This window comes from Anomaloglossus baeobatrachus, chromosome 3, assembly GCF_048569485.1.
Source record: "Anomaloglossus baeobatrachus isolate aAnoBae1 chromosome 3, aAnoBae1.hap1, whole genome shotgun sequence".
NCBI classification, from domain to species: domain Eukaryota; kingdom Metazoa; phylum Chordata; class Amphibia; order Anura; family Aromobatidae; genus Anomaloglossus; species Anomaloglossus baeobatrachus.
The window spans coordinates 576703531-576728968 of record NC_134355.1 but is presented as its reverse complement, the minus strand read 5'-3'; the positions used below and the strand labels follow the sequence as shown (position 1 = coordinate 576728968).

At 44.1% G+C, this 25438-nt stretch overlaps 1 protein-coding gene across 2 annotated transcripts in view; it reads right to left on the bottom strand.

Annotated features, from left to right (window-relative positions):
- Nucleotides 1-25438, bottom strand: part of TFDP2 (transcription factor Dp-2) — a 95537-nt gene that overhangs the window by 27651 nt on the left and 42448 nt on the right. For both annotated transcript variants that reach the window (XM_075338697.1, XM_075338698.1), the window contains 2 exons: nucleotides 5746-5867; nucleotides 5313-5360 (listed from right to left, as the gene is read on the bottom strand). In XM_075338697.1, the coding sequence (XP_075194812.1) occupies nucleotides 5313-5360; nucleotides 5746-5867 (170 nt within the window). The remainder of the gene's footprint in view (nucleotides 1-5312; nucleotides 5361-5745; nucleotides 5868-25438) is intronic.

Below are 25438 nucleotides of genomic sequence, written 5' to 3'. Positions count from 1 at the left end.
TGATGACAGCTTTAACCCCTTAACAACCGCGGGCAGCAATATTACGTCCTAGCGGTCATAATATTACTGCCCGCGGTCTGCCGTCGGCAGCATGCCGCGATCGGCACACATCTCAGCTGATTTTCACAGCTGAGATGTGTGCCTGCTAGGCACGAGCAGAATCGTTATCTGTTCGTGCCGTTTAACCCCTGAAATGACGCTGTCAATATGTGACAGCGCCATTATAATCGCGATCGCAGTAAACTTTTACTTACTGCCCGATACCGGAAGTCACGTGACGTGATCACGTGACTTCCGGTAGTTGTCATGGTAGCACAGGGTCAATGTGATGACTCCTGTACCTGCCATGAATTACTTTCAGTTTCACTCGGCCCGTAGCCCAGTGAAGTAGAAAGTGAGCGTATCTGCTGTTTACAGCTGTATAGCTGTGATCAGCAGATAGGGCAGAGCGATCGGATTGTTGATCGCTATAGCCCCCTAGGGGGAACTAGTAAAATAAAATTAAAAAAAAAAAACCCTAAAAGTTCAAATCACCCCCTTTCGCCCCATTGAAAATTAAAGGGTTAAAAAAAAATAAAAACTACACACGCATTTGGTATTGCCGCGTTCAGCAACGCCCGATCTATCAAAATATAAAATCAATTAATCTCATCACTAAACAGCATAGCGGCAAAAAAAAAAAAAATCTAAAAATGACTGTCGCCACAACTTTGCGCAAAATGCAATAACAGGCGATCAAAACATAGAATCTGCGCAAAAATGGTACCGTTAAAAAAAGTCAGCTCGAGACGCAAAAAATAAGCCGTCCCTGAGCCATAGATCCTGAAAAATGAGAATGCTACGGGTCATGGAATATGGCGTAAAATGTGTGCCACTTTTTCGGACAAACTTCCGATTTTTTTTAACCTCTTATATAAACGTAAACCTATACATGTTTGGTGTCTACAAATTCGCACTGACCTGAGGCATCACACCCACACATCAGTTTTACCATATAATGAACACAGTGAATAAAATCTCAAAAACAATATTGCACTTTTTTGCAATTTTTCTGCATTTGGAATTATTTTGCAGTTTTCCAGTACACTATATGGTAAAACTTATGGTTTCATTTAAAAGTACAGCTCGTTCCGCAAAAAATCAGTCCTTACATAACCATATTGACTGAAAAATAAAGTTACGTCTCTCAGAAGAAGAATGGCGAAAAAAAAAACGGAAAGCGAAAAATCGGCCGGTCGTGAAGGGGTTAAGTCACCTCTTGTATGGAGAAACTAGTCGCATGCATTGCTCAGGTGTGATTTAGGCCATTATTATACACACAATCTCTTCAATTCATGGAGGTCCCTGGGCTCCTATGAACGCTGAGCTTTAGTTTCTTCCATAAATTTTCTATTGGATTCAGGTCAAGTGATCGGCTGGGCCATTCTAGCAGCTTTATTTTCTTCCTCTGAAACCAGTTGAGAGTTTCCTCAGTTGTGTGTTTGGAATCATTGTCTTGCTGAAATGTGATCACTTGTTTCATCTTCATCATGCAGGTAGATGGCAGCAGATTTTTATTAAGCATGTCTTGGTACATTTGACTATTCATTTATCCTTCTTTCAATTATATTAAGTTTACCAGTCAAACTTCACTGCTGGTAGGATGTTTTTGGGGTGATATGCAGTGCCTTTTGACATCCAAACATGGTGCATATTCTTGCATCCATAGAGTTCAATTTTGGTCTCAAGTGACCAGACTATATTCTCCTAGTATTTCACAGGCTTGTCTAAATGTTGGTGAGAAAACATTAAATGAGCTTGAACCTGCTTTTTTGTTGCACAATGGAGTCTTGCTTAAGGTACCGTCACACTAAGCGATGCTCCAGCGATCCCACCAGCAACCTGACCTGGCAGGGATCGCTGGAGCGTGGCTACACGGGTTGCTGGTGAGATGTCAAACAGTCAGATCTCACCAGCAACCAGTGACCAGCCCCCAGCCAACAGCAAAGCGTGGAAGCGATGCTGCGCTTGGTAACTAAGGTAAATATCGGGTAACCAACTTGATATTTACCTTGGTTACCAGCGCACACCGCTTAGCGCTGGCTCCCTGCTCTCCTAGCCACAGTACACATCAGGTTAAATACCTGATGTGTAGTCTGGCTATGTGTGCAGGGAGCAGGGAGCCGGCACTAACAGCATGAGAGCGGCGGACGCTGGTAACGAAGGTAAATATCGGGTAACCAAGGAAAGGGCTTCTTGGTTACCCGATATTTACCTTGGTTACCAGCGTCCGCAGAAGCCGGCTCCCTGCTGCCTGCACATTTAGTTGTTGCTCTGTCGCTGTCACACACAGCGATCTGCGCTTTACAGCGGGACAGCAACAACTAAAAAATGGTCCAGGACATTCAGCAACAACCAGCGACCTCACAGCAGGGGCCAGGTTGTTGCTGGATGTCACACACAGCAACATCGCTAGCAACATCGCTGTTGCGTCACAAAAGTCGTGCCTCAGCAGCGATCTTGCTAGCGATGTTGTTGTGAGACGTGGCCTTTAGTAAGCATCCATATAGGTTGAGTGCGTTACTTATTGTTTTCTTAGAAACAATTGTACCTGCGGATTCCAGGTCTTTCTATAGCTCTACACAGGTGGTTCTTGACTTTAGAACAACGATTATGATAATTATTTTCAACCCTCTGTCTGCAATCTTAGGCTAGGTTCACATTTCCGTTGTTTTGCATCAGTCACATGCGTTGCTTGATGCTTGTGACTGATGCGTTGTACAACGGGTGACAAGAATTGGAATTCATTGTCACGAGAAAGTGGATTCCAATGTAAAACGAGTGATCGTTCACAATAGCTGGCCGCCGGCTTTTGAGAGTGATCAGCTGATCTCCCAGAGTCCGGCTTCTGTGAACAATCAGCTGATCGGTCGGCTATTGTGAACGATCAGCTGATGCTCTCATAAGCCAGCCGTCAGCTTTTGCGAGCGATCAGCTGATCTCCCAGCCGCCGGCTTGTGAGAGCGATCAGCGGATCTCCCGGCCGCCAGCTTTTGAAAGCGATCAGTCGCTCTCAAAAGCCGATGGCCGGGAGATCAGCTGATCGCTCTCAAAAGCCGATGGCCGGGAGATCAGCTGATCGCTCTCAAAAGCCGGCGGCGGGAGATCAGCTGATCGCTCGGCCGCCGAGAGAGAGCATGCGCAGCGAAATCAAAAGGATTCCGCTGCTCAAAAAAACGTTACAAGCTGTGTTCCTGCCGCCCGACGGTCAGTCGTTCCACGGCGGCGGATGCAACGCAAGGGCATCAGTCACAATCCGCCGCTGATACAAGTCTATGGGAAACAAGATTGCGTTGTTTATCGGAGCGGCGGATTGCGACTGATAATAAACAACGGAAATGTGAACCTAGCCTTACAGGGAACACCTGGTTGTGGCCAGTTTATGTTGAAATTATGTCCTTTTCACTTCCGGATTATGGCCCAACACAGTGCTAATCACGGAAACCTTCAGTAGTTTAGGAATTCTGTAACCAATACCATCAGTGTATTTTGTAACAATATGGTTGCAAAGATCTTGAGACAGCTCACTGGTTTTATCCATCATGAGATGTTTCTTGCGTGGCACCTTGGTAATGAGACACCTTTTTATAGGCCATCAGTTGAACCAGTTATTATTTCACTAAGTGGCAGGATTGCATTTTAATTACTGATAGATTTCAGCTGGTATCATGATATTCTAGTGCTTTTAGTACCTCTCTTTCTCCTGGTGTTCAATACTTTTTCCCCAATCTCATTTCTCATTACTACGCAAAACTTAATTTATAGACATTCATGGTTTGATATATTTGTCTGAGTGGATTGGATGAGTGGTTATCGACATCTGGTGAGAAATTTATGTCAATAGCACCTTTTGAAATATGCTTACTTAGAAAAGTGGTGACGTGTTCTTATACTTATAAGTCAGTATTTATAACAATGTAAATTTAATGTGCCCTCTAAATAACAAAACACCACCATTAATGTCTAAACAGCTGGCAACAAAAAGAGAGAGAGCATGCCCCCAAGTGAAAATGGCCAACTTGTGCCCAAAGTGTTAATATTTTGTGTTGCCACTAGCGATGAGCGAGCACTACCATGCTCAGTACTCATTTAGAGAAGTTGGATGCTTGGATGGGTGCAACTCGAGTAGTAGAGTATAATGGACATCAATGGTGAACTTGAGCATGTTTATGGAACTCTTCTGGAAAAATGCTTGTTCCCCATTGATTTTCATTATACTTGGATGCCTGGATCAGCGTGACTTGGGTACCCAACTGCTCTTAGCGAGTACTGAGCAGCCGAGCATGGTAGTGCTCGCTTATCACTAGTAGCCACCATTATTTTCAAGCACTGCTTAACTCTCTTAGGCATGGAGTTCACTAGAGCTTCCCAGGAGCCACTAGAATCCTCTTCCACTCCTGCATGACAATATCTCAGAGCTGGTGGATGTTAGAGAAATTGAAGGAAACGTCAAGTTTGGTGGAGGAAGACTGATGATATGGGGTTGTTTCACAGCCAAAGGAGTTTGGTACTTGACCAGGATCGATGGTGGTCAAAATGTTGAGCTATTTGAGTATCCTACAAGACGAGTTACCCATAGTACTTGAGTATACAAAGTATGAAAAAGAAGACAGTGTTCCAGCAGGACAATGACCTGTAGCATACGTTGAAGAAATGGCTCAATGACACTGAAGTAGGTGTTGGATTGGTCCTCACAGCCACCAGACCTCAACCCAATTGAACACTTTTGGATTCTCAAGTGAGCCGACCAGTGTGCACCAACATTGGGAATGTGTAGAAATGATCTGGGATCAAATTTCGGTAGAGACATGCATGAATCTGATCAAGAGCATGCCCAGAAGGAATCAGGCAGTGTTGAAAGCCAAAAGGTGGATTTGAAAATACTAAAAAATAAAATTTAGATTTTTAGGGCCAAAACAGTAACAATGCAGTGGCCTGACAAGAATCCGCATAACTAAACATATGCTAAATAGTTGCAAGTAAAATTTAATGTATGAGATAGCCAAAATGATTGTCCATAAAATAAAAGTAGTCTCACGCTTAAAGGTGTAGTGAATGATGAGAGATGGAGCCTGAATGTCAAATGTTCAAAACATTGTTACTCTTTTGCTTTCCAGCGTACATAGGAACTCCTGCAAATTTATAAAAGAGTAAACCAAAATTCCTGCAAATCTATAACACAAGAGTGAGCATAGATCACATTCCAGGCTGAAAAGTAACCTTTATCAAAACGGTCATCCCCCCACCACCGCTCATCTCTTTTCTGCTCTTACCTCTCCGAGAAGTCAGACTCTATAAATTCACGGGTACGTTTCCGATCCCTATGGAAAAAAAATATTTATGGAGTTAGTAATTAAATGTATATCTGTAAAATTAGACTATGTGCCACTCTGGTGATATTTTAGGACAAACGGTCCATCTTACAAGTTCATTTATTACTATACTAACCTATTTGGTCATACTGATAATATGTCCTGGAAGAACATGTAAGTCTTACTATAGGCATATTGCCTGATGACACACTATTATCTGACATTTACAGTCTCTGCCATCATATTTATAGGAGAAAATTACATCTGGCTTTGATTTTTCTCATGAAACATCCCAAAAATACAATTACAAATGTGTAAAAAAACAAGACTTGACAGGAACCAAAAGAGGCACCAAAGATGAGAAGTTGCAGAGATAGTCAACTCTAACAATTACCCAGGAATCCAGCTGGTGGCATCTGTGATGTGAGTCTGGGTGACCATGGCTGAGGTGGCCGCAGTGAACTGTCTCCCTAGAAGATCTGCTCCCGCGCTCAGTCTCTGGGGAGTGCTTATAATCTAGAACAAGAAAAGTCATATTGTGATGTTAGCCCAAGAGCAATCGCCTTTCATACAAACTAGTGATGTCTCACCAACGTATACATCAGGCCAACCACAGGAGCGTGCATAGTGGCAATGGTCTACTATGCTCAGACAGCTCGCTCACTATGATGCATTAACCGATGGTCAGTTTCTGGATATTGATCCATAAAGACCCCAGTATGGGATTTTGAGACGTCTTATATACAACCTAGGACCTTCTAAGCATGATCAGATTCCCTGGTGTCACTCGAAGGCTCCTTCATTATAGTTGGCCCATAAGGCAGTAAATACAGACAATGGAAAAGCATACACAATCACAAATACTGTATATATATCACTTAAAAAGATTGTCCAGCTTTGCGGACTATTTTTATTTTAGTTTTTTACTTAAATGCATTTATTCGGGGCTGAAAATCTTTTTGTTATTGGGTTTAATTAAAAATGCTCCACAGTTGGGTTATAACAGATGCTTTACTTCCCGATACAATCAACTTAGGGTACTTTCACACTTGCGTTCAGCGGAGTCCGTCACTATGGAGAATAGCGCAGTCCGTTAACGCACTGCGTTATTCTCCATAGACTTGTTTGGGCGATGCACTGTAATTCAAGTGTCAGCGTTGCATCTGCTGGACGACGCAGCGTTGTTATTTTGACGCTGCGCCAGGCGGGCGGAACGCAGCATGTAACTTTTTTGAGCAGCGCAATCCGTTGGATTTCACTGCGCATGCCCTCTCTGGCTCCCTGCACCAGTAACCAAGGTAAATATCGGGTAACCAAGCAAAGTGCTTTGCCGATATTTACCCTCGCTACGTGTGCAGGGAGCCCGACACTTCCCCACTTGGCTGCGCCCCCTCTCGCACTCAACTCCGCATGTATGTACATACACACACACACACACACTCACACTCACCTGTCCTCAGCGCCATGGCCCCGCTCGGCTCCACCCACTCCTCAGTCCGCCCCCCGCACACATTCTCGGCGGCCGAGAGATCAGCTGATCACCCAGCGGCCGGCTACTGGGAGCGATCAGCTGATCACCCGGCGGCCGGCTACTGTGAGCGATCAGTTGATCACCCGGCGGCCGGCTACTGTGAGCGATCGGCTGATCACCCGGCGGCCGGCTACTGTGAGCGATCGGCTGATCACCCGGCGGCCGGCTACTGTGAGCGATCGGCTGATCACCCGGCGACCGGCTACTGTGAGCAATCAGCTGATCGTTCACAATAGTCTGCCGCCAGTAAACTGTAAAAAAAAAAAAAAAAATCAATAACGGATTCCGTTGTTTTGCAGCATCCGTTGTGCCACTATATGCAACACATCCGTTGTATCCATCACACAACACAATGCAACGGATACCGTTCAACGCAAGTGTGAAACTAGCCTTATTTGGTTAGTAGTCATCAATCAGCTGAAAGGAGCAAAAAAGGACAGTTACAAAATTGTGGAATAGTAATGGCCGATACTTCGTTAACCCATTCTGCAGCCAGCAATAGTCAGGGCAACGCAGAGGATGTAGAAGACAAACCGTGCAAAGACTTTAATGAATCCAAGTTCCAAAAATAAGTGCACATACAGAAAACAAAATTGGCCTTAAAAGTGGACAACCCCTTTAACAGTCAGACTGGTTACTTGTGCTGCTATCTACTATAAAAGGGAAAAATCTCACGCAAAATGAAATATATAGATTTAGGCTAATCCGCTTCTCTTGGTGAGAATTTCAGCCATAAATGGGTTAATAGTTGCGAGCCAGAAACCCGCAGCAGGTGAATAGAATAAAGACTAATGATGGTCACATGGGAGATCCAGAATTGGTCCCAATCCCTGGCAGTGCAGTCGGAGGCCCCCCAGAACACACGTCACTGCTGCTCTTGGCTGACCCCAGGTCCACCTCTCCGCTTTGATCTCCACCGGAAGCTAAGCTGGGACCCCAGGCTGCGACCCTGCACTGGATGCTTTACTGCAGGTCTCCGAGACCCACAGAGAAAGACAACCGCACTGTCACAATCATTCACACATCTTCTCCGGCTGCAAAAACATTTATAGCTGTAGCCGGTATTGCTCAAACCTTTCTATTCTGGCTCTGTGTGGTTTGTTGTGCTCATTCATGGCTTGTAGGAGGGATTTATACCAATGATTCAAGGTCTGCTTTCCGGCTAGAGAGCTTAGCTATTGAATCTGAAAGGGTACATATATAAATTATGTAATCCTCTTCTCTGCGGAGGGGGGGGAGGCTTACTGCCATTAATATGCATTAGAGAATGCAGAAAGAAGAGCCGCTGGATGTATAAGAACACGTGATCTAACATACAAGGGATAGAGGAAACTGAAATATATTATATATATATATATATATATATATATATATATATATATATATATATATATATATATATATATATATATATATATATATATATGGAATTATGGAAATCACAGGGTGAAAAGACATGTTACTGGTGTGGAAATGATGAAGAGAATGGTAACAATATTGAATGTCAGGGTGATTTAAAAATTCTAAGTATGACCGCCGCACACGATAATACATGTCTTGGCATGTTACATATGAGGTTAGTAATGGTTGTCTGAAGGAAATTCTGCCCCACTAAAAGCACTTGGGCAAATCATCAAGATCCGATGCTGGCAGGTCCCTTTGCAATTGTCGACCAGTGAGGACCCAGATGTACCCGATGGGAGACAAGTCCGGAGACGCTGCAGGTAAAGGTATCACAGGTAGGCTGCTCACAGTAGCAAGATCAGCATGCGGTCATGTTGGAAAACGCCACCTGTGACATAGGAGTATTGGTCATAATATTGGTTCCATAACCAAATCAATGTAATGCTGAGCTGCTGGAGTATCTGGAAAGGAGATGGGGGTCCAGATACTGCACATTATATCAACCCACACCATAATCCTAGAGGTAGAACCACTGCGACATTCCTTCATGAATGCTTCTTCATGATGTTGCCCACATGGCCTCGTCACCAATTTTCAGCTATCATTGTATACAAGACAAATGCGGGACTCCTTCCTTTAGAGGATAGACCTCCACTCCAGCCTCAATTGCTCTGCACCATGAAAGCATTGATGTGAGATCAACGGCCACCTGTAGCTGGATGTCTGGCTTATAGTCCAATGTCATTCAGACACCTTTCTATGTCTTCTGTAGACACTTATTGATGCTTTAGGCTTGATATGTGACATACAGTTTCATCTGCAGTACAGAATGGATCAATCATGGAATCAGAGATACAGCAATTCTCCAACAGTGTCCTTATTGTTTCTCAACACAACTCCAATGATGTAAGCCATTCATTCTACTGTTAACAGCCTTAGTAGCCTAAACAAGTTACCATGGTCTGCAGCGTCTCCAGACTTGTCTCCCATCAAGCACATCTGGGACGTCTTTGGTTTGTAATTGCAAAATGGAGCTGCCAGCAGCAGATCTTGATGAACTGCATGTCCAAATGCATGTAGTGTGGCAGACCATTCCTCAGACAACCACTAATAACAGCATGCCAAATAGTGTAAAATGTCCATTGATAAATAGATAGACACATACACAGATATGGGGCCCAAGCCAAAACTTGAAAGCCCCATTCCAGTGGTTTTGTTTGTTTTTTTTTCAGTCCTGGACTGGAGTTTTAAATCTACGCCCCCTGCTCCATTTTATATACTCCCCTTCCGGCAGCTTCATTGTTATTTGGCGCCGCGCCGTTCCTGTGGCACCATCTTGTGCCCGCAACTTCTGACTTACATCACAAGCTCTCAATGCAAGTCTATGAGTGCCAGAACAAGGTTTCATAGCCTTGCATTGATTTGTGACCTCCGCTCTATGAAACACAAGAGCGGTCAGCAGGTCACAAATCGCCAGAGACCGACTGGGTGCTGGGGACTTACATTTGAAGCGCCACTCCACAGTGCCGGGTGGTGCTCTAAAGTCAGGTCTCCTACTTTTCATATCCTATGGCAGTATAGGGGCCTGGAACTTATTGACCTTTCATAAGTCCTTTAGGCACAACTTTGCCTCATTGTAAACTCTGTAATTTGGTGTCTCCAGCTCCTGTGCATATCTGCATGTCCCGGTGGCATGAGGCTACACAAATACCCAAGCCTAACCTGATCCTGCCGTCAGACTATACGGGAGGAATAGACTACACTGGATTTTTCAGTGACTTGTTACCAAAAAGGGCTTTTACAGTAAAATGTTGCATGACCCGCGATAAGTTCTACATTAACATTAGTGAATGCTGCGCAGGAAATAATTTAATTTATATAGCACCAACATATGCTGCGGCACTTTACAATTCAGAAGGTTCATGTAAAAACAATAACAGACATTACAGAGTAACACTTTACAACAATTAAACAAGAAGTGAATCCACTTCCGCTCATGAATGATGCATTTTGGATTTAGCCCCAAATTATGGCTACCCGCTGCCCATGTAAAGGGAATCTGTCCTCAGGTATTTGCTACTCCATCTGAGAGCAGCATGAGGTAGTGGGAGAGATCCAGATTCCAGCGATGTGTCACTTACTGGGCTGCTTGCTGTAGTTTTGATAAAATCACTGTTTTATCTGCCGCAGAGCTACTAGTTCTCTGAATATGGATCTTTTTAACCCCGCCCACACCACTGATTGGCAGCTTTCTGTGTACACTGTGTGTACAGGCAAAAAGCAACCAATCACAGTTGGGGGCGGGGTTACACAGAGCTCATGAATATGAAGGTCAACATGTCCGCAGATGTGCCAGTCCTCTAGAGCTAATCTCTTGCTGATAAAACAGTGATTAATAAAAACATACAGCAAACAGCCCAATAAGTTACAGATCACTGGAATCAGGGTCTCTGCCTCTAGATCATGCTGCTGCATGAAAAGGTGGCAAAAACCTGGTGACAAATTCCTTTAAAAGGAGTCGTCTTACAACAAATATTGTATGTAGGAGACATGATTGTGTGGCACTGACATTTAGGTTTTGCAGTTTCCGCACAATTCTTTGTGCCGCCTTCCTAATAGACTACGCTTCTCTCCTGTGCATGTAATGGCTAGTTGCCGGAGCATGTGGCCAGACCTATCCATTGAATAGAGAACCAGTTTTTGCTTTTTATCCCCCAATGGTGTTGGCTGGTAGACACAATTGGTCACATATAATCATGCAAATATAGGATTAATACTGCATGGTGACTTTTGCCGCCACACAGGTCACACAGCTAAAGTTTGCTGTTACATTGCAACATAATACAAGTAAATGTGTTGAGCCACAAAAGTTGCAAAACAAAGCCCACAGGTTGGATTTTTTTGCGACTTGGGAGGTAGTACCCTGGGGGTTGCAACGTGAACCCATTCCCTTGTATTGTGCTGCGATGTAGAAGCGACTCTCTGCGTTCTTTAGACGCTCAAGTGCTGTCACAGCCAAAGTCGCTGGTAACACTAGTCTAAAATGGACAATCCCTTTAATTACCCATTTGGGCAATGTCCATTTTTTGGGATATTGTTGTTTCCCCACGCACTGTTGCTTTAACTGCACTCTGACGGGGTGTGCGTGTTAAGACATGGGAACAAATAATTCCCAATCAGGTCCCTAATACTATTAAAGAAAATACTGCCACAGCCGTCTGGTCCTGTGAAAACCAATTAAGCTGTTTGCTTATCATGAAATAGTTGCCAGAATACCGCGGGTAATGTTACCTTGTGTCTCTCCTGCTCAGCGGGTTTGTTATAGGAATTATTTTTACATGTGCAGTCAGACATTCCTAGCGCTTTCTTACAAACAGAAAATTCACTTTAGTTTTCCAACACTTCACATTACCCTGGCTTAACCCATTCTGCTCCTGCGGTGGCCAGACTGACGACAAGACAGGGACGTGTGAATATGGCCATATTTCTTGCCCAGCTCCACCTTAATAGAGCTGGAGTGACAGAGGCTTCAGATCTTCCACAGTTCTTCAGTCTCATTTGCATATCAATTCAAACACTGATTTCTCAGTAATGGAGGAACGGTCCGGCCACATAGAGATATTGCTGGACTTTTCTATGAAAGAGCTACAAGGACATATAAATAATTTGGGGAGTGAAATTCTGCTGACAAATTCCCTTTAAATTCATACAGCCGTCCCTGAACAAGTTACAATAAAAATAAGGCCTAAATGGGACAGACGTGAGGGTATCTAATTCTGGAGAACAGAACGGCCATATAAAGTTCTACACTTCTGTGTTACAAAATAGCTCTGATGTTTTTACACTTTATGAATATCATGGTCCTTCACACACACTAAATAATATAATGAACAATGTGCCACCAGAATAATTCTTTGGCTCGACCTTAACCAGGCGGCATAACAGACTGGCTTGACACTGGGTGGCTATTTTTCGGCACGTTACATTTTTCTGAAAGAGGCGGGGGGCTGGAATAGACACATCACTTGGAGAGTTAGAGAAAGATTTATATATCATATATGAACGTTTGAAGTTTATATTTAACAAAACCAAGGGTTCCTCTGGGTGGCTTTGGCCACCGTGTGGCTTCTGTGAGTTATGTTGGTAACTTTTTACCAGATATATCGTAAAACTAATTTGAAGTCGATGACGTATCTGTTTGACTAAAGGGGGCTTTACACACTACGACATCGCTAATGCGAACTCGTTGGGGTCACGGAATTGGTGACGCACATCCGGCCGCATTAGCGATGCCGTTGCGTGTGACACCGATGAGCGATTTTGCATCGTTGCAAAAACGTGCAAAATCGCTCATCGGTGACATGGGGGTCCATTCTCAAAAATCGTTACTGCAGCAGTAACGAGGTTGTTCTTCGTTCCTGCGGCAGCACACATCGCTCCGTGTGACACCACAGGAACGAGGAAGCTCTCCTTACCTGCCTCCGGGCCACTATGTGGAAGGAAGATGGTGGGCGGGATGTTACGTCCCGCTCAGCTCCGCTCCTCCGCTGCTATTGGGCGGCCGCTCAGTGACGTCGCTGTGACGCCGCACGGACTGCCCCCTTAGAAAGGAGGCGGTTCGCCGGTCACCGCGACGTCGCCGGGCAGGTAAGTATGTGTGACGGGTCTGGGCGATGTTGTGCGGCACGGGCAGCAATTTGCCCATGTCGCACAACAGATGGGGGCGGGTACCCACGCTGGCGATATCGGGACCGATATCGCAGCATGTAAAGCTCGCTTTAGGCCGGGTACACATATTCGGCTTTTCGCCGGTTTGACAGATGCGGCGCACGCCAGTACACTATGATACAGTACAGTGGCAGCACCGCAACGTCCGGGTCACATGCTCCGATCACATGACAGCATGTGACCGGCGCTTGCTGCACTGCCAGTGTACTGTATACACTGTACTAGCGTGCGCCGCATCCGTCAAACCAGCGAAACGCCGGATATGTGTACCCGGCCTAATGCCATTGGTTTTTAAGTCAGTGATCCTCAACCTTTCTGACCTCAAGAGCCACATTCAGTTTTGAGAGAGTCGTGAGCCCCATCCTGCTCCTGTTACTCATCATAGTAGCACCCAAAGCCCCAATTACCAGTTTGACGACAGCAAAGCTTTTCCACAGAAATCTCCCCAAGGCGGTATACCAAGATCCAGGGGTTCCTACCTCTATCCAGATCTGCTCATCTGTGTGGGGCTACTCACACATCAACATCTGGAGACCTGCTCTTCATAGCAGTTTGCAAGACCTGATACAAATGCACCAAGATGGCCAAAAGCCACGAGCCACACATCTTGGGCCCACGAGCCACATGTGACTCCCGATCCACAGGTTGGGAACTCCTGCTCTAAGTGATGGATGCCACTCTCTGGCATGGGACAGCGCCTGTTTAGGGTATACGTTGGATATGTTGGGAGCATTTTCTGGGTTAATACATGAAAAATAAGACAATATGATGTGACCAGGGCCTGAAGTAATGGCACTGCTGGAATATTTCTGGGTGCATTGGTGCCCTGGCTTCTGGGATTTGTCCAGCTCTGGTCCAAGATAAATGACTATAGTAAAACTATAGGATCAGCAAGTTATCATACAGCTTACAGACAGCACCATACATTACATAGGCGCATTCCATGGGCGCACACTGGCTTCTGACTACAGAGGATAATTACGGAGCAGCGAGGCTTTGTTGCTTCACTGCGCACAGGATGGTGTCCTACTAAGAATAGGTGGTGCTTTTATTAGTGTTTGTGCTATTCCTGTCCCCTCTCAGGGGCCTCCTTATTGCTTTTTCCTCCAAGTTGGTATGCGAGATTGGAGATGTTCACTTTACTTTTTATACAGGAAATTAAAAAACTTGTTTCGAGTCTTCTAATACATCCAGTTTTGATTAAAGACGCTGTAAACCTTTTGACATCCTCTGACTCGTGTGCCATGTTACAGTGGGCCTAACTGCGCCCTATAGGTAGCGACCCTGCAAGTCTATGTCTGACCCAACAAAGGGCCTTGACACAAGATTAGGGATATTAGCCAAGCCAGCTAGTTACCTCTAGGGGGCACTACAGACAGTTTATTTTTTTTTCCTGTGGAGGAGTTAATCCTTTTCCCCAGAGAGCATTGCCTGTGAGGTAATCTCCACTGGGAGAACCAGTACCCTGAGAGACGCATGCTTAAAGCAGTTGTCCAGTATTTTTCTATTCTTGGCCTATCCTTAGGCTAGGTCATCAATGTCAGACGTGTGTGACACACGGGCACTCGCACTGGCCAGATGTGATCAGGTGCGGAGCAGCACAGCGCCGTCCTCAGCAGCCGGGTACACCACACCTATTTGAATGAATAACAGTGAATCTTTATTACCAGTCAGCAGCCAATATACGGTACAAGTGATGGATCTGAGCTGTTATGTTCTGCAACTAATCACATCTGGCCTCCGCCAGCACTGGGAACAGCTGTTCGATGGGGGCACGGATGTAACACCCCCACCAATCTGATATCATTTAGTGATGGGTGCTTGATGCTCGTAACGAGCAGTAAGACAATCGGACGGGTTGAGTATTATGGAAGTCAATGGGGAACTCGAGCAGTTTTTGCAAAAGATTTTCATGAAAAATGCTTGAGTTCCCCATTGATTTCCATTTTACTCGGTACACGAGTCGAACCTGTTAAAATGTCTGACTACTTGTTATGAGCACCTGAGCATGGTACTGCTCGCTCATCACTAATATCTGTATTTAGTGAGTTTTTTATTTCAGTATTTGTAGCTAAAACCAGGAGTGGGTGATAAATACAGAAGTGGTGACGTGTTTCTATTACACTTCTCCGATTGTTCCACTCCTGGTTTTGGCTACAAATACTGAGGTAAAAAACTCCCCAAATACTCAACGTGTGCACGTGGCCTAAAAGTACTGGACAACCCTTAAACCAATAGACTGTATTTGAAATCTCAAACCCGAATTATGTGGGGTATACTGGCGGCAGAGGTCACGTGGAGTATACTGGCGGCAGAGGTCATGTGGCGTATACTGGCGGCAGAGGTCATGTGGCGTATACTGGCGGCAGAGATTAGGTGGGGTATACTGGCGGCAGAGATTAGGTGGGGTATACTGGCGGCAGAGATTAGGTGGGGTATACTGGCGGCAGAGATTAGGTGGGGTATACTGGCGGCAGAGATTAGGTGGGGTATACTGGCAGCAGAGATTAGGTGGGGTATACTGGCAGTGACGTTTGCAACTCAAGTAATCAGATGAGGAGCAAACCGCGTCATAGACACACCGCAGGAATAGCCTGGAGCATAAGAGTGACTAATGGAATTTAAAAATTTTACATGTGTAGCTGCCTGTGTGCAGCGTTTGCATTATCGTGGACAATCCCTTTAATAATTGTAATGCTGCACTATTAATTTAAATAAATTAAGAAATATATTTTTATATTAACATTATCAGTGAATTTAGACTTAAAGAACCACTCTCACAAAACTTTTCACTGCTTAAATCTGTGTAAAGGCTCCTTGTGATGACAGTTTTTCTTGTATGAGTGACAGTGTTTTTCACGGGTATCACTGGTTGAGATTATGGTCTATAGGGTAATACACGTTCATTTTTCTTCAAACCTAGTAATCTGCACAGAATTACAGACACATACGATATTTGACTGAATGTCAGATCAAACTTGCCAATGTGCGTGTGTGGTGTGTGTGTGTGTGGGGTGTGTGGTGGGGTGTGTGAGGGGTGGGTGTGTGTGTGTGTGTGTGTGTGTGTGTGTATGCGGTGTGGGCGGGGGGGACACAGAGCAGACATGTGCTGTCTGAAACTCAGTTTGTTTGCTTTTTCATCCTAGAAAAACTGATGAAACTGATGGCAAGAACTGACACACGTGCCAAACCCTGATCAAAAACACAGATAACTTGGGCCATCGTTTTTGTTTTCGAGAATCAACACTGACAAGTGATTGAGCCCTAGACGTACGTGTAGTTTAGTGTAATTGTGGTAATATACTCTCCAAGCGCTGTCCTCCCAGCTCCGCTCTTTTGGGTCATGTGACTTGCTGGCTCGCACTGTGCTCCAAAGCTTTTTCGCCAGTAATCTGGTATAAATAGCTATAAAAAGGTGAATCATTTTGACTCAACTAGCAGCTGGGCTAAAATGATGCTACCTTTGGACTTCTCAAGTCATTTTTTCCCAACTTCAAAATGGACGGAGCAGAGGTGAGACAACCGCTGTTTGTTAAATTAATGACGAGCGGTGGCGTTCCTTTTGCCAGAAATCTCACCAGCAGGGAATTGGGTAGAATTTGTAGTAGGCACACACCGAGGTGTACGACACTCGTCTGGTGATCGGGGTTCATGGAGAGGCATACACCTCTTCATGGATCAGGAGTGTTTGACTCCAGCCTATGTCCTCATCAACACCAGCGTGGATAACGCCACTCTTTATGTATCAGGTTCTATAAGGCTGCTTTCACACATCAGTTTTTTCGCATCAGGCACAATCCGGCTCAAAAACCTATGCAACGGATGCGTCAGAAAAAACGGATCCGTTGCATAAGTTTTTCCATGCGGCCCGTCCGTTTGACATATGTGACTTGATACTGAGCATGCGCAGTTCAAAAAACCGCATCCGGCCGCCGGATGCGGTTTTTGCTGCAGGACGCCCTATCCGGCGTCCATAGGCTTGCATTGTAAATCGCGCCGCATTGCACCGGATCTGGCACGATGCAGTTTTTTTGCCACACAAAAAAACGTGCCAGGCAATGTTCCATCCAGCCGCCACATGGGCTAAATATGCCGCATCCGGCAAAACCCGGACGCAACGCAAGGCCATGCGGCACAATACGGCACTAATGCAAATCTATGCGGAAAAAACACAACCAGAGGCAAAAAAAAAAAACAATTGCGTTTTTTCTGCAAAGCGCCGTGTTGTGCCGCTCAGCAAAAACCGGATGTGTGAAAGCAGTCTAAGGCTATGTGCGCACGTTGCGTATTTGCATGCAGTTACGCTGCGTTCTGCACTGCAGCGTAAGTGCATGCGTCCTGCGCCCCCAGCACAATCTATGAAGATTATGCAGGAGCCGTGCGCACGTGGCATATTAGAACGCAGAGATTCGGCTGCTGCCCGAAGCGTGCGTTCTAAGAAGTGACATGTCACTTCTTCCGTGCGGTTTGCATGCTGTCTATAGGGAGAGGCAGCATGCAGAGCGCACAAATTCTGCAGGCACCATGCGCTTCAGAACGGAGCTTTTCAGCTGCGCTCTGAAGCGGACCTTTTGTGTGCGGTGCAGAGCGCACACGTGCCCACATAGCCTAAGTGACACAGAAATCATTTTTACAATGTAAGTCTTTGGAACCTCATCAGGACACTCCATAAACTTATATTTTACAATCCATTTCCAGCTCACACATAGACGCCAGTGTGTGCCAGCAAGTCAGAATAGAAGTTATGTGAGTGAGAAGAGGACCAAAGCGTCACTGCAAACTGGAGAAGGCAGCGATCGATAAGTACAAGTATATTAACACTAGAAGTCCCAGAGAGGGGTCATTTAACATTTCTACCATTGGAACCCTATGGAGCTCGAAATTCCTGGGACTTCTAGTGTTAAAGTACCTAGAATACATACATATTTACACAGGTTAGGCAATAAAAAGCTTGATGGGAGTGCTTTTTTAATAGAGGAAGTCCTTTTTTTCATGATGCCCATCTCTTGGCCAAAGCGGCCGGCAGCTACAAAGTGCATCTCTCAGGACGACTAGTCAGGATCTGCTTAAGGCCCGTTTCACACGTCAGTGAAAAACACTGACATTCTTCACTGACGTGTAAAACACGCACATGTCCCTCCGTATTCCGTGATTCACGGCACACGTGGGTTGTCCATGTGCAATCCGTGATTACAAAAGGACATTACTCACCTGCCTTCGCTCCTGCTGTCCATGGTGCTGAACTCCTCGGCTCTGCAGCGTCCGCCCACCGCTCTCTGCAGCTACTTCCGGGTCGGCTGTTCCTGCTTTCATGAATATTCCTGAGCCGGGCAGGAGCTGCAGAGAGCGGAGGCTTCACAGCGAATCGCTGGAAAGGTGAGTTGAAAATGTCAGTGTTTTTCTGGCACGTGTTTCACGGATCACACCAGTGTGATCCGTGGGTCGTCGTCGTCGTCATCATCAATATATAATATATATATTTTTATATATATACATATATACACACATACATATATACATAGATTATATATATATATACATATATACATACACATATATATATATATATATATATATATATATATATATATATATATATATATATATATATATATATATATATATATATATATATATATATATATATTATATATATATACCCCAAGTAAAAAGGGTCCCTGTGGTGCAAGAACAATATATCTTAATGCACATTCCCACCTGATTTGGAGGTACAAATAGGACCCCCTTACCTCTTGGGTCCCAGTATGGCTGCACAGGTAGCACCAATGACATGTCCGCCCCTGCTAGCAGCACCCACCATGATCCAGTGCACGCCACTCCGTGGTCTGCGCAGACACAAGAAGATTTCACTGCCCCGCCAGCAGCAGCACCACTGCGACCTATGATTGGCTGTAAGGGGCAGGTAACTTGAGAAAAACATCAGATAATGCGCTGCTCGAGTCAACTGAACGCTGCGGCCAATCACAGGCCGCAGCGGTCCTGCTGCTGGTGGAACAGTGACATCAATTCTTCCTGTATCTGCTGAGAACATGGAGCGGGCTGCGCTGGATCCAGGTGGGTGCCAGTAGGGGAGTATTATGTAGTTTGCTATTTTTTACATCTCCAGGTCTCCTTTCTTTTTGACCAGTTGCACTCAGGGCGAGTGACTATGATCAGTGTATAGCTGTATAACATGCGGACATTATGCAAACAGGAAATCAATCATGTGGGCGGGATGGGTGCGAAAATTATCTATAAGAAATAATATTAGGGAGCCAGATCCGTCTGCACAACATTTAATCAGAGTTCTATGGTACATGGGGTTCGTGTTAGTGGGACGGCTACAAAGAAGTGTAACAAAGAACACTAGTGACACCTACTGGGCAAAGTGAGCAGTGAAAAGACAATATCAAGGGAGTAAAGCAGACTTTACATGTCCGATAGCTCAGGGGTTTTTTTTAAACCTGTGCGTCCTGACTTCTCCATACACATATCTGTCCTGTCTCCCCAATGGGCACAGGGGAGTACGTTGTTTCCAAACTCATCTAGCATTCATCCTGAGAGCAAAGATATCATGCTGGATCCGTCTTTCCTCAGTCATTGGTGGGTCTTACCGATATCAGCGGGTAAGTGTGTAACTACATTAGGTACAGGATTTACACATGCACCTGTAGCGTGGGGGAAAGATGGGGGGGGAGGGTTAAAAATGGTCCCTTTGGACTATATGAGAAGTCCGATACTACTATTAAAGATCTCTTATAGTTGGGCGCCCTGCTGGAGATTATGCACTGGGGACCAGAAGCACCTCACAGTCACATCACAGTCTGTGGGTTCAGATAAAATGCCTTTTAAGCAAAAGGTGCAGTGATGGTGGGCCTAGGACCACCTAAAAAGTGGCTTTAAGATCTGGCCACAAACCCAAACCGTTCAAGCATTTTAATTAGTTTATATGGAAATTTGGCAATTTATTTATTTATTTTTTTTAAAGTGACTGATATGCAGTTTCACAGCATTGTGTGTAGTGCAAAAACAGTCCACTAGAGGGAGACATTTAACACCTCTTGTGAGTGTATGCATGTCATTTATTTCTTTATCCACTAGAGGGAGATATTAAATAAAACTTTCATAGGTTTCAAAGTGTGTGTCTTCAGTGATACAATAAGGAGGCCAGGCCTGGCCTCCACATAAGGAACAGGTCCTATGTGCATGATTAATAGAGACCCCTTTTCATTAAAGGGCACCAGTCATTTAGATATAACCATTCAATTTAAAGCATTTCAAAACTTCTTTTGTGAAAGTGAAACCGGTATACGGCATTCACAAAATGTTGACTCTATCCCTTGTATTAGTCATCAGTGCACTCGAAACCCTCGATACACAATGCAGAAATGACCGGCTTACCAGACTGGAGGGCTGTATGGAATATGAGGAGGGGGAATGGCCATAATAAACAATTTATGCTCATGCTGCATATTCATGCACTGACGTACAGTGATCTAATTCATTCTCTTCACTCCGAGCGGTGGCTACAACCCATTCTGTGTAAGTCAGTGCTAAAGATGCAGGCACATGGCTGATTACTGCCATGAATGTCACCATTTATTAACTGGTATTATGCAGCACTGAGTGCCGTATACAGAAGCAGCTATTTACCCATCAGCAGATATGTGCACATACAAGGGCCCATCTTCATTCATTATCCATACGCCCGACTCTTCCTGCCATACAAATACAAGAGCAATACATCTGTAGAAGATTGTCGCTCCACTGCCAGCACATAACAGAAAATACAAAGAGACGTTACAAGTTCCTGTTATATAACACACCTGCCATTAACAGCTGTCATAAACTGACATCCTCTGCACTGCAAACTGACAACCCGCCACTGACTCCCCGGAGTATACAGCACTATGCCAGACCCACCCAGCATCCCAGATACAGGCTATACGCCAGCTACAGACATAGGGCACATATAAGGCACACACTAACCATAATATATATCTACATATCATAATATTATATATATATTACACACACACACACACACACACACACACACACACACACACACACACACACACACACATTATATATACAGTAATGCATACAGAACCAGCATGGCTACCACAGCATCTTGCAGCGGCATGCTATTCCTTCCGGTTTGCTTTTAGTTGGACCATCATTTATTTTTCAACAAGACAATGCCCCCAAACACACCTCTAGGCTGTGTAAGGGCTATTTGACTAAGAAGGAGAGTGATGGGGTGCTACGCCAGATGACCTGGCCTCCACAGTCACCAGACCTGAACCCAATTGAGATGGTTTGGGGTGAGCTGGACCGCAGAGTGAAGGCAAAAGGGCCAACAAGTGCTAAGCATCTCTGGGAACTCCTTCAAGACTGTTAGAAGACCATTTCCGGTGACTACCTCTTGAAGCTCATCAAGAGAATACCAAGAGTGTGCAAAGTAGTAATGAAAGCAAAAAGGCGGCTACTTTGAAGAACCTAGAATATAAGACATGTTTTCAGTTGTTTCACACTTTAAGTATTTCATTCCACATGTTTTAATTCATAGTTTTGATGCCTTCAATGTGAATCTACAATTTTTAGAGTCATCAAAATAAAGAAAACTCTTTGAATGAGGAGGTGTGTCCAAACATTTGGTCTGTACTGTGTGTATATTATATATATATATTTTATATATACACACACACAGGTGTGTGTGTGTGTGTGTGTGAGAATATATATATATATATATATATATATATATATATATATATATATATATATATATATATATGATAGATATAGTGTGTGAGAGATGTATATATCACACACACACACACACACACACACACACACACATATATATATATACACACACATATACATACATGCATACACACACACACACACACATAGTACTGCGTAAATGTTATAGGCAGGTGTGGAAAAAATGCTGCAAAAATGCTTTATAAACATAAGGGTTTCTTTTTATTAACAAAATGCAAAGTGAATGAACAATACAGAATTCTAAATTAAACCAATATTCTGCGTGACCTTCCTCTGCCTTCAGATGGTATCAATTCTTCACAGCACAGACGTGTGGAATTATTAACTGGAGTTAATGGCTGCACACTTCTGTGCAGCGCCGCAGTGCCGTGCGAACGTCTTCGGCTCACTTAAATTTTTCAACCTTTTCCCACATTTCAGGCTTCAAACAAAGATAAAAATTTGAATGTTATGATGAAGAATCAACAACAAGTGGGACACAATTGTGAAGTTCAACGAAATTTATTGCTTATTTTAAACTTTTTTAAAAAGTAAATAACTGAAAAGTGGGGCGTGCAATATTATTCGGCCCCTTTAAGTTAATACTTTGTAGCGCCACCTTTTGCTGTGATTACAGCTGCAAGTCACTTGGGGTATGTGTCTATCAGTTTTGCACATCGAGAGACTGAAATTCTTGCCCATTCTTCCTTTGCAAACAGCTGGATATGAGTGAGGTTGGATGGAGAGTGTTTGTGAACAGCAGTTTTCAGCTCTTTCCACAGATTCTCGATTGGGTTCAGGTCTGGACTTTGACTTGGCCATTCTAACACCTGTATACGTTTTATTTGTGAACCATTCCATTGTAGATTTTGCTTTATGTTTGGGATCATTGTCTTGTTGGAAGACAAATCTCCGTCCCAGTCTCAGGTCTTTTGCAGATTCCAACAGGTTTTTTCAAGAATGGTCCTGTATTTGGCTCCATCCATCTTCCCATCAATTTTAACCATCTTCACTGTCCCTGCTGAAGAAAAGCAGGCCCAAACCATGATGCTACCACCACCATGTTTGACAGTGGTGATGGTGTGTTCAGGGTGATGAGATGTGTTGCTTTTACAGCAAACATATCATTTGGCATTGTGCCCAAAAAGTTTGATTTTGGTTTCATCTGACCAGAGCACCTTCTTCCACATGTTTGGTGTCTCCCAGGTGGCTTGTGGCAAAGTTTAAACAACACTTTTTATGGATATCTTTGAGAAATGGCTTTCTCCTTGTCGCTCTTCCATAAAGGCCAGATTTGTGCAGTGTACGACTGATTGTTGTCCTATGGACAGACTCTCCCACTTTAGCTGTAGATCTCTGCAGTTCATCCAGAGTGATTATGGGCCTGTTGGCTGCATCTCTGATCAGTCTTCTTCTTGTTTGAGATGAAAGTTTGGATGGACGGCCGGGTCTTGGTAGATTTGCAGTGGTATGTTACTCCTTCCATTTCAATATGATCACTTGCACAGTGCTTCTTGGGATGTTTTAAGTTTTGGAAATCTTTTTGTACCAAATCTGGGTTTAAACTTCTCCACAACAGTATCACAGACCTGCCTGTTGTGTTCCTTGGTCTTCATGATGCTCTCTGTGCTTTAAACAGAACACTGAGACTATCACAGAGCAGGTGCATTTATCAGAGACCTGATTACACACAGGTGGCTTATATTTATCATCATCAGTCATTTAGGACAACATTGGACCATTCAGAGATCCTCAATGAACTTCTGGACTGAGTTTGCTGCACTGAACGTAAAGGAGCTGAATAATATTGCACGCCCCAATTTTCAGTTATTTATTTTTTAAAAAAGTTTAAAATAAGCAAAAAAAATTTAGTTCAACATCACAATTGTGTCCCACTTGTTGTTGATTCTTCACCATAACATTCCCATTTTTATCTTTATGTTTGAAGCCTGAAATGTGAAAAAAGGTTGACAAATTCAAGGGGGCCAAATACTTTTGCAAGGCACTGTATCTTCAATGCGTATGTAGGCTGCACAGTCTGGCTGGCAGAACATGTGGATTCTGGTCATGTGACCCTGATAACATCACAGGTCCTTCTGCATTTCTAGGTTTCTGCTGGCTTATGATTGGTCAGCATTATACAGGAGGCAGAAGGACACGCCTCCCAGTGAAAAATATCTAACACTCACTTGTGCTTAAAGGGAACCTGTCAAGTCTCCTATGCCCTCCAAACCAGCAGCATTATTCATACCTATATGCCCAAATTCCCTCCTACCCAGCCCTGTATAACGCTATTCACTAGTATGAATGTTTAAAACCTGATTTATACACCTTGTCGTCCCTATGTTAATTATGTTCTTGACTAGTTGCAGGGGCGTTGATTCCCCAGACTAGTCGACCCGCTGTCTGTGTTATCACACCATTGTGAGCAATAACATGATTTCTACAAGCCGGCGTCACCACCTGCCCCTGGAAATCTTGCACATGCGTGCGGCTCATTTTGGCCTTGTCAGTGTGCCTTTGAAGCAGAGTGTGTGCTTCCCAGCATAATTAGACGCAATGCGCATGACCAGAGGTTTACAAGACATGTACGTGAGCCGTCTTCTGAACTTCCACTCATGCGCACTGCATCTAATGAACTTCACTCTTGTTAATTGATAAAAATAAATACACATCTATTTTTGCAGGCATTCTTACTGCGCAGCATTCTTTTCATACTTGCTTAAAACTTTTGCACACTACTATATATTATACACACATACATACATACATACATGATATATATCCACACATACAGTAATATGGTGAAAATAGGGCTATTAGGGGCTGTTCCTCCCAAAGAGTTGGTAATACAAATGGGGGAAAGAAAAAAACTAAAAAATTTTCACAGTAAAATCTGCTGGTGTCCTGAAAAGGTTTTCTACAGAGAAGCCCCTTTTAAAATGACATACTCTTAAATAACAGTGCCTTTATAGAAAAATGGCAAAACATAAAAATGAAGAGAAAAGGAGGAGTGATGAACCTCTTGGCTGCAGCCCGACATGTATGAATGCATTTCTACTATAATAAACAGCAAGTTAATTGCATATTTTAGGCATGAAAAGTTGTCATACAAATAAGACGTGGAAAACATATATTTATATTGCAGCCATCTTTACCCATACAGAGAAATTAGCAATTTGCAGAAAATTCAACATCTGATATATTGGTCTGCACTATTCTAACATGGTCTTCAAAGCGGGGGAGGTAAAGGGGTTAACGCTGCGTATTCGACAGAAAAGATGTAAAATTGTTGATAAATTAATAATTCTTTTATTCCATAGGTCTACGCGTTTCGAGTTATGGAACCTCTTCCTCAGGAACAAAATATCCTCCAGAGGAAGAGGTTCCCTACCTGTTACGTCACCGCCGGAGTCTGCTCCAGCAACTTCTGCTCCTATCACCAGGCGACGCAGTGATCCTGCCGTGGATGGTGCTGGTGATGGGAGAGGAGTCGATGCCAGCAGCACCGGTGGGCGCAGGCTCCGATCATCCACTGGGCTGGGTTATCTTGGGATCTGCAGTACCGCTGGCTGACTGTAGGTGGCGGGTGTCTTCCAGCTGAAGTACCATCATTCAGCTACAGCTAATGGGAAGACACCACACCCTTCTTATT